We start from the raw sequence: 17,178 nt of genomic DNA, 5'->3' as shown, positions 1-17,178 counted from the left end.
GTGTGGTTCCGATAAATTTTGTCAGATTTTGTTTATTGATAATGTTCGTTCTCGGCACAAAGTGTGCTACAAGACTGAAGCATCTGTCTGCATCTTTAATACCAAGTAAAATAGAATTGCCTCATTTTTTCCAATGACTTGAGCTCATCACGAACTCACTTACGCTCACGTAACGTGACCGTTATATGTTTCTAGCATTACAGTCACATGAGTACTCATGCAATAGAATATATTTTTTGGAGACCAAAATTTTGTAACAATTTCTAGTGACATGTGAGTTAGTAGATTATGAATGTATGGACCTAAATATATATTACCACCGTTCATAACATCATATAATTATATTATTATTATTATGAATATATATGTACAAAGGTAGGTAATGCATATTTAAATAAATTTATTGTACTTATTTTGAAATGGTTTATAAAGCAACACGATATATTTATTTAGGTAACACGCGATGTTATCAAAGATAGTAATTTGATAATATAAGACAATACTATATTGTATTAAGTAATAATTACGTTTATTTCCGTATTATAAAGATATAAAATTAAATAAACTGAGCCAAAATATACATAAAAAAATAATGTAAGTTACTTTTATAATATAAATAATAAAATTATTGTATGACATTTGTTTCCATATATTTAAAATGTTCTATTGCATTTTGTATTGTGAAAATGCTGTGCGATCTACAAGAAAATCCGTCTTATGTTCCTTGAGAAGTTATCAAAATTTTCTTTCGGCTTGTTGACGAATATTTTCCGAGTCAATTTTGAGTATAAGAAAATATAAAAACCTCTAAAAGCTGCATGAGCCATTCCCACAAAAGATTCTTCCTATATATTTCTGAATTCATTTCCACCTACACGTAATCCTCCGAGTGGCGTCTTCCCAGTCGTAACAAAGACTTATATGAAATTTACATACGAAGAAAATAAAAAAAAAGAGTGTACACTCTTCAACCTTTGGCGTCAAGCGAGGGATAAGCCTAAAACGTCACTCCTTATAGAGCAGATATAAAGCCTTTGGCATTTTCATGAGTTAATATCGCAGAAGCAAAAGTTGTATATCTGACGCGATAAAAATTTACAAAGATGTTTTTCGACGTACCACAAAATAAAGTCACACCAACAAAATATACAGATATTTCACTTTAAACAAACTAACAAAATGACAATAGGTAATGTAATATGGGACAATGTATCAAATGAGAATTATATTTCGTAATATAAAAATAGATATAATATGCATAATATATACATATAAGTTACTCACCTCCCTCAATAAGCAAGTCAGTTTATGAAGGCATCGATTTCCGGTTTGAATACGGAAAAAATATATGAAGTTTTTTTTAAATCTGAATTCTTAACTAAGTAAAACATTTAATTCTTAGCTAACATCAGAATCTGTTAAAAAAAACTCTTCGTGGTGCGGCCAATATCTACGCTGGATTGTAAACCAAATGAAAATAATTATTAATAAAGATTATGCACCTATTTAGAAAAATAATGGCAAAAGAATATTATAATAGTGTGTATTGGATTTAAATTGGATGAAAAAATGAATTTCAGTTTTTCTTCTGTGTATTTATTATCTATAAAATCTTTTAAAGCATTTCTTTTTACTTCTTCGTGGGTTCATTTACAATCCGTATATACTGGCAAATATTAATTTTCATGTTCCCACCAATATCACTCGTAGCTCCACGGTCTTCAAGATACCTCATCGCAGGACAGATGTTATGTTTCATGATGCTGTGTATCGTGCAATTAGCTTATTTGATGGCACCATAAAGGTTGATTTGTTTTTTATTAACTATATAATGTTTGTGGACGTATTAAATAGGTTAAATTTATAATTGTATATATTATCATGTTTCTTTAATATTTACACTTGCTGTCTTTTCTACTTTCTTGTTATATTAGTTGTTATTTGTAATTAAGATATTTTTATATATTTGTATTTATTATGTATTATGGCGCATTGGCCAATCGCTGTAATGCCGTAATACTCTATTTCTAAATAAATAATATATACTGATTTTGGCTGACGACGCATTTGAGCAAAGATTATATTACTTATATAAAAATTGATTATAATTAATGTAGTTAAATTAAATAATAATACATCTAATATATTACAGAATAAGAAGATGTCACAGAGACTTGAGCTTTTGGACTGACCGGGTGACATTCTCAATCGAATGGGAAAAGACTGAGAAGCTCTGCTAAGTATCAAAACAAAAGAAACCCAGAGTAGCTACCTCGACCACATTATTAAAGGACAAAATCATCCAAGGAAAGATCAACTATAAGCGTAACATATTTGACGGCATTTCGAGGTTTAATAACTTGTGTGATTGAAACGAGTGCAGTTCCATCGAACTGTTCCTGGTAGCAGATGATAGAGCAAAGATCGCCCTGATGGTGGCCGACCCCTACTATAGAGAAACGTTTTGAGCCACGTATTAATTATTAATAGCGTATAATGTGTTATTAACATGAGATTTTTCTTTTTCTCTTTGTACCATCGTCCATTGAAGAATGGCAACCAATTTTAAGTAAATCTCCCACTATCCTAAGGACATTCATATTAGATCACCAACAGTTAAAAATAATCTCTTTTCAATTGCCTTAAGGGGGGACATGCTCAGCGAAGGTCAAAATGGAGCTTTTGTTCTATTTTCAAAGCATGATCCTGGACATACCTTAAACGTTGTAGATAATATATTTATATAATTTTGAAGTCTTATTATCCTTTATATTTATTTTAAACATTTGATGACTGCATAAAGTATTTTTATTACATAAAATAGTATTCTTTTAAACCTCTCGCTCTAATGTTTTAGAATATAGTCATATTTCAGTACATAAATGTGCAGTGGTGTTAAGATTTTTTACATTTATTAACTTTTAAACGCATTTATAAAACCATCAGTACAATTTTTTTCGACATTGAAATATTTACGATAAAAAATTATATTTGTCTCAGGAGTAGATACCCAAGGCTGCATACACTCAAGTGAGACGACAAGCAACTAAACAAACCGTGTTCGAAAATTTGCACGTATGCAGTTCATCGTGAGCGTTTGTGTCGGAAATAGATGGCCGTATATTATTGAGATAAAATTTATCTCTAAATAAAACAAGTTAATAAATACATTGGAATAAGTAAGTAAATTAGAAATAGATACAATCATATTATCGTATATTTTGAATGGTTTAAAACTTGGTTAACAAGTAGATGCTCCTAAATAGTATCAATTCGTACAAATATAAAATTAATATTCTTATTGAAACTATTAAAATTGGAACATGACTATCTGTAGTGCTGTACGAAAAACGCGTTATTTGTTGATCTCAATGCTATATGGCTACCTCTTAATGGTAAGATAGTTTACGGTGAACTGTTCTACGGCGAAATATAATACGTACAAAGGACAGAACAGATTAATGAATAGAATTCAGACAGGTTACATTTTGAAGCAGGGTTTTGAATGTGTGAGTGTCCTGCGAAAATGAAACACACATTGTAGATGCGCAATAATGTGTATTGTAACCTTAAAATACACCAATATTGAATGAGCGTCAGTGTATAAACCGAGAGCAGTTGTCATAACGAAGGATAAGCGTATTCTTAACACGTGTTTAAGTTTATCCTACATTCTTCCACACTTTTTTTGTTGTCTGTTACTCCACACCCGTTAAATATTTCAGTTTCCATTAATTATGTGTTCCCTGGTACAATATAATGTAACCGAATAAACTCATTAATAGTATTATTTTGTGAATAAAAACTTTTTTTTTAAATCGGAAATACCTACATCTGTAGACAGTTTTTTGAATTATTGGTTATTAATATTACTCAGTTATAAGATAAGAAACAATATATTTTAGTTCGATTGAAAATTAAATTATTAACGACCTCTATTGTTTATTCGTTTAGATAATATTATCGGTATCATGCTTAGAGAATAGACTATGTAGTTTTAAATACCATTAAAATTATGCTATTTCTAAATGATATTATACCAGAAGTATTATACTAATTTATTTTAAAAGATTAGCTATACTAAAGTATTAATTTTATTTATTTAGGATGTTCGAAAAAAAAATCATGCCTGCAACAGTATAAAAATTATAATATATGCTTGATATTACTTAAGTGATATTCACAAACGTGATCTTAAGTTCAATAACCCTAGTTTAAAACTGTGATGGCCTGCGCTAAGCGGAGCTTTTAAATTTTGAGTCTTAAATGAATCGCGAAGATTTTTACACTCACCCTACTAACCAGAGTCTCTCAATATGGGCCTTATTTTTTATTACTAATTTATTATATTTGAAAAGTCGAAAATTTCTTGAAAGTTTGGTATAATAATTATGTATATTATAAAGATTCCGGGTATTGATTATGTACATATTATTATATTGAAATTAGTACGACATTCGTAAGATGGTAAATGCTGCCGTAAATTTATGAACGTTTTAATATTATTATGGCTAGCATCTTTATTGTATGCACTAATAAGGAAGTTTTAAAATAATGGTTTATGCAAATCATAAATTAATTTGATCATTTTTAAATATCGCGCCACTTAGGAAGTATTTTATTTTAATGGTGACGTTGGTTAATGAACAAAAAACGTAAATAAACTGTTTGGGACTTTAAATTATGTCAGATAAGAAAATATTAGCTTAATACACTTGTTCCCCACCTCGACTGTCCACGTCTCCACATCCGTTATGGCTATTTGTTTGAATGACTTATTTGTTTTTAAACTATTTTTGAATTTTGTTACATTTTTTTTATTTTGAATACTTTTAGTCCTATTTCGCTACATACGTTTATACATTACGTCATAATACTATAATTATGCTTACAAATTGTGATGTCCATATGCTTCACCTGGTAATAACACTTTTAAAGGAATTTTATATGAATATGTATACTTATTTTTGAAGAACCAGAATCGAGCTTTAGAATTGGGTTTTAGATATTCAATTTGACGAAGCTGAAACCCATTTAATTTTTAACTGGAACCGAATCCGGTTAAAGATATGATTATTTAAAATGACGAGGTTAAAATAAGAGTACTATAAGTTATAAAAATTTCGTTATTTATCTATTATTGTAAATGTTAGAAGTTAAATGTTTGATTAATTAGGCACACAGTTTAAGGTGCGCTGCCAAATTGCGTAAGTAGGTAGGTACGTAACGTAATACGTTTACGTCATGATCCATGCGCTGGTATCCGCGTATGTACATACACAATGTACGTATGTGTGCATCTCCTCCAGTCGAGACGGTGTTAACTAAATACGTGCGAATGCGACTAAATAAGAAAGTATGAAGTAAGTAGGTACGAAAGTAAAAAGAACCTTGACCTAGTCTCCAAAGAGAGGGCGAATTTCGTTAAGAAAATTTTGCACTTAGACAATCTTCGCAAAAAGTTCGAGCATTGCTGGTTATGTTTCTTTAAGTTTATTGGAAGTTAAAATAATAACACGCGATAAAAATAATCTATTTTATTATGCTGAGAGTAATAGTTTGACTTTTTTATTAGGTATAACAGAAAATGTTAAAAAAACTTTATTATATAGAGATGAAGCTTAAATAATATATGAAAAGCACCACTACGACTGTATATCTATTCTCTATAATTAAGACCACTCATTTCGTTTTTATACAAACCTCAATAAGATAGTTAGATACCAGTAGCATGCGGTGACTTTTGATTGTAGAGATGCTGTTGAAAAAATACACGAAGGTATACCTAATATTTACCATATATTATAATACAGGTGCTAAGGGTTTGTAACTAATTGAACCTTGGCGGGCGGTTAATGGAGTAGTATGGTGTGTGGTGACTAGCTATACAATATTATAAACATAATATTTATAACATTGCTCGTGAAAGTCTCAACCAATAATTAATATAGAACCTTTAGAAGAATTACATAATAAATACATAATAATAATATGGTTATATAGAAATTTACCAAAAAATATCTGGGAGTGCTATGCATCTAAAGCATTTTTAGAACACACGCCAATGGTAGGTACTTACTTACTTTTTTTGCATATAAAAATGAAAGTTACATCAAACTAGAGCTTAATTTAGTTTATAGGGAAACTACAGAAGGTTGTGTCTGGAAAAAGATTCAATATATTTGGGTATTATTTATAGTAGTATCAGTGAAACAATCACAGAAATACCAAAGCTTTTAGAAAATCACATAAATTTATTATGACCTCACAAGGAATCACAAACCAAATTTTCCAAAGGGACAAACTACAGAACATATTAATAAATAGTATTCCGATAGGCTATACCCCAATACACTATATTTTGACGCAGAGCTTTGAATGTATGAGTTGAACCACACATTATAGACATGCAATAGTATGAGTTGCAACCTTCAAATATATCAATATTGAATGGACGTCAGTGCTTAAACCGAGAGCAGTTGTCAGAGCGAAAGACAAGCGTATTCTTAATACGTGTTAGATCAGTTGCCTGTTAATTCACACCCGTTAGATATTTTAGTTCCGATTATTTTTGAGTTCTCTGGGATAAACCTATCATAAAATATTGACAAAAAAAATATTTAATAAATAATATGTTAGTATTAAACTAGTTTATTAATTAAATTAAAATATTAAATTTAATAAGCAATGCTTCTTAGAATCGTTGGCAACTAAACATAGATTTTTAAATACATTTAAATAATGTTGGTTTAAAATCGAAAATAAAATATGAATTATGCCGTAAAATTGAAAATAATTGCTTATCAGATTTTTCTTCAGCGTATTATTCATCATTTTGCATCTGTTATAACATTAAACTATTCATATAACAGTATTAAAAATATGTACTTGCATTATACAATAAATAAAAATTCAACAAACACCCCTTTATTATTCCAATATTGATTTATAAGCTATTAAACCTTTTAAAGGAATACAAAAAAGCAAAAATGCAAAACTACGTTCAGTACAATAGTTTTTTATGTAACGCTGTCCCAAAGAGATATAGCTCTCAACTTTTTGAAAGAACTGAATCGAAAATCAATGATACAGAATTAAACTCGTATCCATGACAATGCAGCGACATCCCTACTGCAATAAGAAGCATATTGTGAAATCAACAGAGTGCGATGAAGTTGGTAAGTACCTGATATTTTGAGGTAGGTTCATGACCTATGAAAAATAGTTATTTATTTTTTACGATTTCCTTATCCAGAAATCTTAATATTGACATCGATAATATTATCATATAGCGGTGTTGAGATGGTGTTGCTGTGGTTACAGATGTGTAATATAGAACTACCTACAGGGGAAAAAAAACAAAGTCCCGAATACTGTCGGTAATTCCCGACGTGCACACGCATGTGTAAATGCAATTCAAGGTACTGCTTCGTGTATAACGCGCTCACACGCCAGAAAAACTATGTTATTGAATCTTGAATTTTGTCAACTCAATTATGATGAAATCAGCAGCACAACGATTGAAAGAGAACGCTACCGTTCGTCGCTGTCGCGTATGCTCTCCAAATGCACTGATTTTTTGCAAGGATTGGAAATGACTGACTAAGCTTAAACCGTATTTACAATTTTATTGTAAATTATGAGGTAAAAATAAATTACTGTAAATTAATTCAAAGATTATGGCTGTAGATTCTGTATATATTTATTTTAAATTAATGGCCTATTACTGTTTGACGGTTAATGTACAATGGTCAAAAATCGTAAATGATGAACTGACTGAAAATTCAGTAATTTTAAAATTTAAACAGATTCAAATAATTTATTAATAATCTCCACTGAAGTAATCATAAATTAAAACCACTGGCCGTGTTGCAACTCTCTTCCGCATGCACAGGCAAGACTATGCCGGGACAATTACGTCACGCGGCTAGCCAAAACGAATGAAAAATCAACTTCTGCGCATGTGCAGGTGGAACATTTTACTATTTTACCCACGGTCCATGCCAACTGAATTTTGTTACATGCGACAAGCATATATTTTTTTACCGACACTGTTTTGTGAAACACCGCATCGACAAATTCGATGTGTTGCAGTCGAGAAGAGTTTCTATCTGCGACCTGGCTAACAGTTTATTTGGTGGATTGATAATAGGTACTCTTATATTAAAAAAATCATTCTGTTCACCATACGTAATAAATGGATCATAATAGTATAATAAATAAACTTGAATGGATCATGTTGGTATTTTTCCTCGATAAAGTTTACAATGCTAACATGACCTATTTAGATAGGTTGCGTATACTTACCTACCAAGTGATAGATTTTATAAAGATCAAATAGGTACTTACCATAAATAAAATTATTTTCATTTTAGACTATTATGGAAAACTAAACTATTGTAAATCTTTAGATTACCTGTAATTTTGGAAACTGGTTTAGCCTATAATATAATGAAATCGAACATATTTACAATGTTATAAAAAAACAATGTCTTGCTCGTGTGATAAAAATGTCTAGTTACAGAGCCGGATATGGATTCATTAGATTTAGTTAGATGAAGTAAGCCCAATGTAGGTATATTAGGGTATTGTATAAAACTATACACATAAACGGCAGTCTTGAGAGCCAGCCTCCAGAAAAAAATGAAATAATACATAGTCTTACATTTAAAATTACGTGTGGCAATTATAACCGGATTTTTTTTTAAGTATTAGATTTTACTTTCAAACTTGTTTATCACACAAATAATCATCTAAATAATACCAAACCTCGAATTGATATAAATAAAAACGATTTTAAATAATAAACATTTATATTTTAAATAAAATCGATATTTTTTAATACTTTTTAATACCAGGGATGCTGAAGACGCACCTGGCGCGTAATGACCAGGCGGCCAATCGACGTTTTTAACGTGCATTATAAAAGTGGTAATTAAAATGTCATTATCTAGTCAGCAGTGAATGAGTTTTAGAAAAAATATTAAAACTTTGAATTACTTACTCAAAAAAAATATGGTAACATAGATCTTTGAATAATTTTAATGATAAAAATATTCATAAAATACGATATACCAATAAATGTTTAATCTTAAATGGATGCACGTGGTTTTTTTTAATTTAAAAAAATAAAATTAATATTTTTATTGAATATACATAAGTAATTTGAAAACACCTCAGTTTTATATCTACTAATGTTTTGAAAAAATACGACGCCCGACTAGACTTGCTGGAGCTGTTACTACTGGATTTGCGGTAATGTGCTTTACCAGTTAAGCTACGGGCATCCTATCTAAATACGACGAAATTAACTAGCAGTGTTTTTTCACATGAAATTCAAAAAAAGGGTTATGTCTTGAATGCTCTTTGAAATTTTAAAAAATGTGTGTCATAAAAAATACAGTGTTAAGTATATTAAGTTTTTATTATATTGCCTTAATTTTATCTACTTATCAGTTTTTGTGTTTTAAATCAGGATAGTGGTTTTCTAAGACCGGTCCTGCTTACTTACATACTTCTTATCTGTTTAATACTATATAGATAGCGACTAATGTAATTTCAATGACATAATAATATACAAAATGTAAATATATGTATTCTTATCATGTATCTATCACGTACATTGAATAAACGGCTTTAACATAATCTTTAACAAAATTACGCGTGCCTTATGTAGTATGATAAGATTTATATAAAAAAATATGTGACTAAAATTCTTTTGTTTTAAAACAACCCTCAAAATTTATATTATGTTTAGTAAAATCTAAACAAACCCATATACTTATATTCGAGTTTATTTGTATGTTATGATAGTTGTATTATTCATTATAAACAAACGCAATTAGCACACAAAATTACCCAGAAAACATTATATAAATATGAAATGGAATTTTATAATGTAAGTAAATTTGACTGATATTTACAATATGTAAACAAATTTCATGTTTTTCTTTGGAAATTCCGTAAAATTGATCGTTCGTCGGGTATTGAAATGATAAAATTCGGTAAGTACCTACAAGACGTAATCAATCATGTTGAGTCAACATAATAGAAAGAATTTACTACATGTTTAAATATTTAATATAATTGCACTTATAAATAAGAAAAAAACACATATTCTTATATAAATTTCTAAACAATCAAAATTATCGATCTGAGAATATTTTAAAATTATCATGTTTTCAACGTCAACACTCAATCAACTTTGGTATTGATGGTGTTCTAATTGTCGTATACTTAAACATTATGTATATAACGATGTATGTTATGGATAAGTCGCCACTATCAGAAACTAAATAAATGATTATGGTGTATGGCTTGTTGGAACGGAAAAATACACTTTGCGCCCCATTTTCCGTAAATTATACTATAAGTATCTTTATCTTAAGTATATTTTTAAGGCATACGTATTTTTATTCGATTTTAAATCACATCTATTCAACGAAATATTTAAAACGTGACGGGGGTTAAACTTAATACATGGAAATCACTAAGTATAGATTTTTTTACCTCTACGATAATAATATCTCTATTGTTTCTTATTTGTATGAGAATGATTTCACAAAAATAACAAATAGTTATTTTGATTAACTATTATTATTATCATACTTATATTATCAACTAAAATAGATAGTTTTGTTTTCTGCCGGTATATGTTAATATATATGATACATTATAATATTATGCTGTCGTACTTTTAATAATACATCATTAGTTTGTATGCGTGAATGTCCGATTTTAGCACCAATATTAGAATAGTAATAAACTACAGTTTTAGTCACTGATGCTGATTAATAAAGACGGTACTTTAGTGAAACAGCAAATAATTTTCAACTATAGGTGCGACGAAATTTTGAACTCGCTGGCAATCGGAGAGCGAACGTTGAGCTGTAAACATGTCAATTTGTTTCGTGATGGCGACGGGAGTATTAATTCTTAAATCGTGTAAAGATGACTAAAAAACGTTACCCATTTACTTGAAAAAGAAAACATGTCAATGAATATATTATTATTGTTACTAATAGAACAATAAACAGAACATTAAATGGACGCATGTTGGATTTATATGACAAATTATGTTTCGTTCAGCACGCGTCATTTGCACAATCCGCGCATCGCCTAACCTCGATCTTTTTAAACCATGCCTCAACAGAGGTATGGCCTTAAGGTATAAACAACACTTAATTTTATTAAAATGATGCAATAACATAGTAAACTGGACTTGAAGTATCTACACTAAATATAGAAAAAAAAAATATAAGATAACTAACTAATAATAATTTCAAACTTAACATATTATTTAAAATGTCGAAACAAATTAAATAGTTTATAAAACTCGATCAAGCGTAATTAAATTTTAAGAGTCTACAAATAGTAGGTAATATGGAAAAATAAATAAGTACCTTAAAATTTTGTTAGTGCTAGTAAAAAAAGAAGATGGTAAATTAACTTGATACTCGACAATAATTAATATTTGCAGTTAATTGCTATCACTTAGGTGAACTGTTCATTCAAGATACCACAAAATTTGTCGATATCAGAAAACAGTAGCAATTATTAATGTTTCCATATTTTTTTCCATACAGTTTAGTAGGCAACCGCGCAGTGTTCATTATAACGAGAAATGCTGTCGCGTTAATCGCATAATTATAATACAACAGTTCTAATAAGATATTGTTAAAATTTCAATTGATCAATTAGCAATCGCAATAATGTTTCCTCTAGTGAAATTTGTTAAGAAGAACGCGTATATATTTTTTGTGATTCTTTCATGTAAGTAAACGATATGCGTGTCATATTATATTATAAGTAATTAGAAAAATTGCTTGTAATTAAAATATATATACTTATTGTAATTATATTATACAGATAAGTACACAGTTTTTTTTGTGAAAATGTATTTTTTGTTTGTCAATCGTTTTAATAAGTAAACGATATATACAATTATTTTAAAATTATTAAAAACAATTATATCAATACATATACGAAAACACTTTTCCTTATTATATACTCTATTTTTTACTAATGAATATCAAAATTCTGCAATTTGTGGGGCAAGCATTATGTATATAAATTTAAACAGATGCCTAAGGGTACAGATCTAAACCAATTAGGGTCATAGACTAAATATTTACCTACTACTATAATATTATATTCGACGGTGTTTATGAACTCTCTGAATAGATTGATTTATCTTACTAATAGATATTGGGAACAGATAATCATCAAGTACTTGTATTTGCTTGTAGATAATTATGGTATCATTTTAATAATACCTACAATTAATTATATTGTTATGTTGGTACCTAGTGGTATACATAACTTTAACGGTATTATTAAATTAATTAATATAAACGAACAGAAACGATGTATAAAAAATAACCATTTTGTCAAAATCGTCACATCGGTTTTCGTTCTAGTTCAAGTAAAAAGTATATATTATATTGGTTCGGTCCCAGTTTTCATTCCGAAAAAAATAAGGGTATTTCCGGTTTTCGGTTAAGCTCCAAATGATTAATTTTTTAAATGTTTTTATTTGTATTAAAAAAATATTTTCTACCTTAATTCAGAACATTTTATGGTACTTGTATGATAGCGCGGCGCCACTCTCCGAAGCCAATAGTTATGCTGCACCGCTCGGCAGTAGCCATATTTAAAATGTATATATAAATTATGAGAATTATGTCGAGATGCGTCACATTACCGGTAATGATATCTTTCCGCATTGAATTTGACACACATATTTTAACTGAAGTGGGGAGTAAAATCATGTTAACTCGCGTGTTTGAACATGTACCAAACCGACAAAACCGATATTTTTTTATTCGGTTCGGTTCCGGTTTTTTTTCTGACAAAAATAATGATCTTTCCAGTTTTCGGTTCAGTTCCGGATATAAGCCGGGAAAGAATGTCAACGAATAAAATCTAATAATTAATATTGTTTGTTTTATAGGTTGCCTCGCGTTTATGTCTCTCGGGGGAGCATTATCATGGTCTTCACCGTCACTGGTAAAACTCCAAGCAGATGACTCTCCAATCCCGCTGACCTCGCACCAAGCATCTATGGTTGGGTCATTTCTGGCCATTGGAGCAGTATCAATTGCGATACCTTACACCTGCCTCTTTAACACAATCGGAAGAAAATGGATTATTGTCTCATTATCTGGATTATACATTGCTGGCTGGCTTATTTTGACGTTTGCCGAAAACGTTGGAGCGGTTTACGCTGGAAGATTTATTCTGGGGTGCGCAGTTGGTCCTACTTATGGAGTCGTTCCGGCTTATCTGGCTGAAGTTATGAGTAAAAAGATACGTGGTAGCTCTGTAGCAATGCTTGTTATATCACAATCGATTGGTGCTTTATTACAATATGGACTTGGACCAATTTTATCGTTTCAAACTCACAATGCAATATCAATAACGTTTCCAATAGTACTGTTCGTTTTTTCATTATTTTTACCAGAAACGCCGTTCTATCTTTTGAGTATTAATAAAGAAGAAAAAGCTATAAGCGTGCTTATGAAATTAAGAGGGGAAACAATAGAAAATGAAGTGGAAGAAGAATTCGAAAGTATTAGACAATGCTTAAAAGAAAGCCCTCCAATGAGTTATAAAGATTTAGGTAAAGAATTAGCACTGCCAAAAACAAAGAAAATCATTGCTATTATATTTATTTCGACGTTTGCCCAGCAGTACAGTGGACTTGCTGCAATTATTGTCTATATGGAAAAGATTTTCAAAGATATGAATACACCAATGGCTCCAAGACATGCTGTAATGGTAGCAGAAGCTGTTTCAGACATAACTGTATTAATGACATTCTTGATCATTGATAAAGTTGGTCGAAAACCGTTACTATTATTAGCTTCTTTAGTTTGTATGGCAGCTAACATTTTAGTCGGAATTTACTTCTTTTTGAGAGAAGATTTTATTATAAGTGAAAGTTATTCATGGGTAGGAATGATGGGTATAATTTTAGTGTTACTCGGTTATGGTATGGGATTGGGACCGGTTCCCCTTCTAGTCATGAGCGAGGTTATGTCGTTTAGTTTGAAAGGATGGCTTTCTGGATTTTATTTGATAGCTCAAGGTATATATAACGCGACAGCGATCCAAGTTTTCCAGAGTCTCGACTCCAGTATAGGAAACTATTACGCTTTTTGGATATTTGCAGCCTGTATAATGATATCAGTGGCATATCTTATGTTTTATATGCCTGAAACGAAAGGAAAGTCGCTGGTTGAGATTCAATATAATTTATCATATGACAGATCTTTAGATATTTTTAATAATAGGAGTGATCAAAATATAGACTTAGAAAACATGAAAAAATCCACTGACTGAATGGTCTAAATTTAAAATAGTGTATGTACCTAATAAACAATGTTTTATTGAAATAATAAATTAACTGCTAAATCTGCAAACCCGCTAACTGCACTTTTGACCAAACATTAGATTTTGATGGCATTTTGTTATAAAGCATGTTTTCTATGCTCAAGCAAAATTTCAAACTCGCCTATAAATAAATGCGTTATCGCTCTTCACACAGTAAAAACAGCCAACTGCAGGTGCCAAATTTCCAATATCGTAAATGGAATAACTCCGCTCTTTATATAAATTGTCTTTATATATAAAAAAAAGTGGACTAATTTATAGTGCAGCTTATTTGTAAAAAAAAAATTCCAAGTGTACTTTTAATTTATTGTAAAATTCGTATTGTTAAGTCGATAACTTTACTATTAAGTTTTTTTCTTCTTCTTAAATGAAGTAGGCCGGGTTGCTGATTAAACAGTCGGTATGTATTATCATAATCAACTGTTTATAAATATGTCTTAAAAATAATGATGGATGGTATAAAGATTAGAAAAATAATACATATTATAATAATATGTTTTTGTAATTATATATAATTTTTATTTATCCATTATTTTTATGTAATGTTGTGTATCTATAAATTTACAATACCTACTTTAATTCGGTTCGGTTTAAACAAATTTACATTTTGTTTTTATCCATATAACACAATGGCCTCTATTCAAATTGGCTACTAGATAATGATTATGCTCCATTCAGTATTTTCATAAAATTCATTCATTTTTATCAAATCTGAGGGATTTTATCCAGTTTTAACGATTGAAAAATGACATTTATTTTTAAGATCGTGTCTGAAAATACTTTTTAGATAATTCTATTTTAATGAATTAGAATTTAATATCATCACTTTGGTTATAGGTATTCTAGAATATTTGGACTTATAGAGAGAGTAAATTTATATAGATGATATTTTTAAACTTTTCGAGTTCGTAGTACATTTTAAAGAAAATGGTTACATGTAAATTGTACGTATTACATTTCACCGTAACACAGTTCGCAGCGAGTTAATTATCACAATGAGTTCAACTTCGGTAGTTTTTAATTTTAATTATAATATATGTTTTAGGTACAAGTTGTTTTACAGGTAGTCAGGCGGGAATTGCGCCAATTTTTCTCGTCGATTTTGGCGAAACTCAAGAATAAAAACTTAACCTAACCTAATAATTAATAATCCAGTATATCGGCTATTTTCAAAGTAGATTTGTGTTAACCGACAAAAACCGTGTTTTATTTGGACATAAATTTTATCTCACTACTAAACGATCCAAAGACGATTTCACGGTAAAGTATGATACGGTGAATACGAACACGAACAAGAAAACACGTATCTACATTGAAAAAAAAAAACTTTTTTGTTTCCCACTAATTTTAAACGGGGCTCTATCGCAATACAAAAAATATCCGTTCAGATCAAATACATTATAAAATGGTCACTTTTTAATAATATAACAGTTTACTTAAGTATGGATTGGGAAAAAAACTGAATATATATTAAAGTAACGATTTTTTTTTAATGTTCAGTAATATTTTATCATATTCGCATCTTCGTACGACAATAAGCCTATAGAGTAAAATCATGCGCGCGTTAATATATTTCTATTGAACCCCTTCGATGCCAACAGATATAATTTTATGCAAACATACCCACCGTATATTTTGCGTAGGTACAAGACACGAATATACCCACATTTATAATAGTGTTACCGGTGTAAAATTATCACAGGTTGCCAAACTTAACAACATCGAATGAAACTGCGGGATATTAAATCATTTTATGTGTACTTTTATGTTATAATAATTTATCTATAAAATGAAAACTGACCGCATATAATATTATATAAGTAACAGACTAAGATGGCTTTGGATGAACTATTAATTAATTAAAAGATTTATTCTAATTTTAATAATATACATATTATCATAGAGGTATTAAATTATATTCGTATATAAATTATATAGCATATTATCCTCATGAGGTTTACGGATAATTGACCACTGCATAAATTAACCACAGATAGAATTTTACCATTTTTGTGTCTTATTTCAATGGTATAAACATCATAATATAATTGACAGTAAACTAGAATAAAACTATATTGTTTAAGGCAATATTGATTGGAAAATACTCAACTCAAGTTAACATATTTTTAGAATAATCAAATGAATCTATTGTTTCGTAAAATTGTCTTCAGTGGTCAGTAAAATTCTCCAGGTAAATGTATAAATCTCAAGTTTGTAGTTACTATAAACAAAATCACCTAGACGTCATAATAATACCATGTTAATTTGTATAGTCTATATTACTAATAAGTGAAGATTTTTATTTTAATAATAATAAATCATACTGTAGTAAGTTTCATAGATACCATTCTACTAAACAGATGGATTAAAATAATAATATGCCAGCTTATTATATATTTTTGATTTAATACTCATTGTGCTGCATATTATGATAAAATTGATCTTTTTTAAAATAATAATATGTAATGTATCATATTATATGGATTAAAATTATAGCTTAATGTAAGTAAATTAAAAATCTGTAATGTTTGTTTTAAAAACACATAATAAAATAAATATACATTGATTTTAATGTAGATTTTTTGTTTTTTTATTTATTTATTTAAGTTGATAACGTCATATAATATGTACCTAATTAAGAGTTATTTTTATTATCTATTGCGATTATATTTTATTTTTCATTTTTAATTAAGAAAAAAATAATGACAGTATTCATGTGCTGAATTTAGAGTGGATTTGGTAAAAATCATGAGTTACGACACTTTAGCTTGTATTAGGTATATG

General features: G+C 29.3%; 1 protein-coding gene across 1 annotated transcript; it reads left to right on the top strand.

Moving 5' to 3' along the window:
* Window positions 1-11,581: 11,581 nt before the first annotated feature.
* On the top strand, window positions 11,582-16,864 carry LOC147063492 (facilitated trehalose transporter Tret1-like). The gene is made up of 2 exons (XM_085959765.1): window positions 11,582-11,772; window positions 12,953-16,864. Exons 1-2 carry the CDS (start codon window positions 11,712-11,714, stop codon window positions 14,341-14,343), a joined length of 1,452 nt encoding a protein of 483 aa, XP_085815891.1. The 5' UTR covers window positions 11,582-11,711; the 3' UTR covers window positions 14,344-16,864.
* The last annotated feature ends 314 nt before the right edge of the window (window positions 16,865-17,178 follow it).

This window comes from Rhyacophila brunnea, unplaced genomic scaffold, assembly GCF_057557595.1.
Source record: "Rhyacophila brunnea isolate RB1 unplaced genomic scaffold, BYU_Rbru_1.0 scaffold_9, whole genome shotgun sequence".
NCBI lineage: Eukaryota > Metazoa > Arthropoda > Insecta > Trichoptera > Rhyacophilidae > Rhyacophila > Rhyacophila brunnea.
This window is presented reverse-complemented; position numbering and strand designations above follow the sequence as displayed.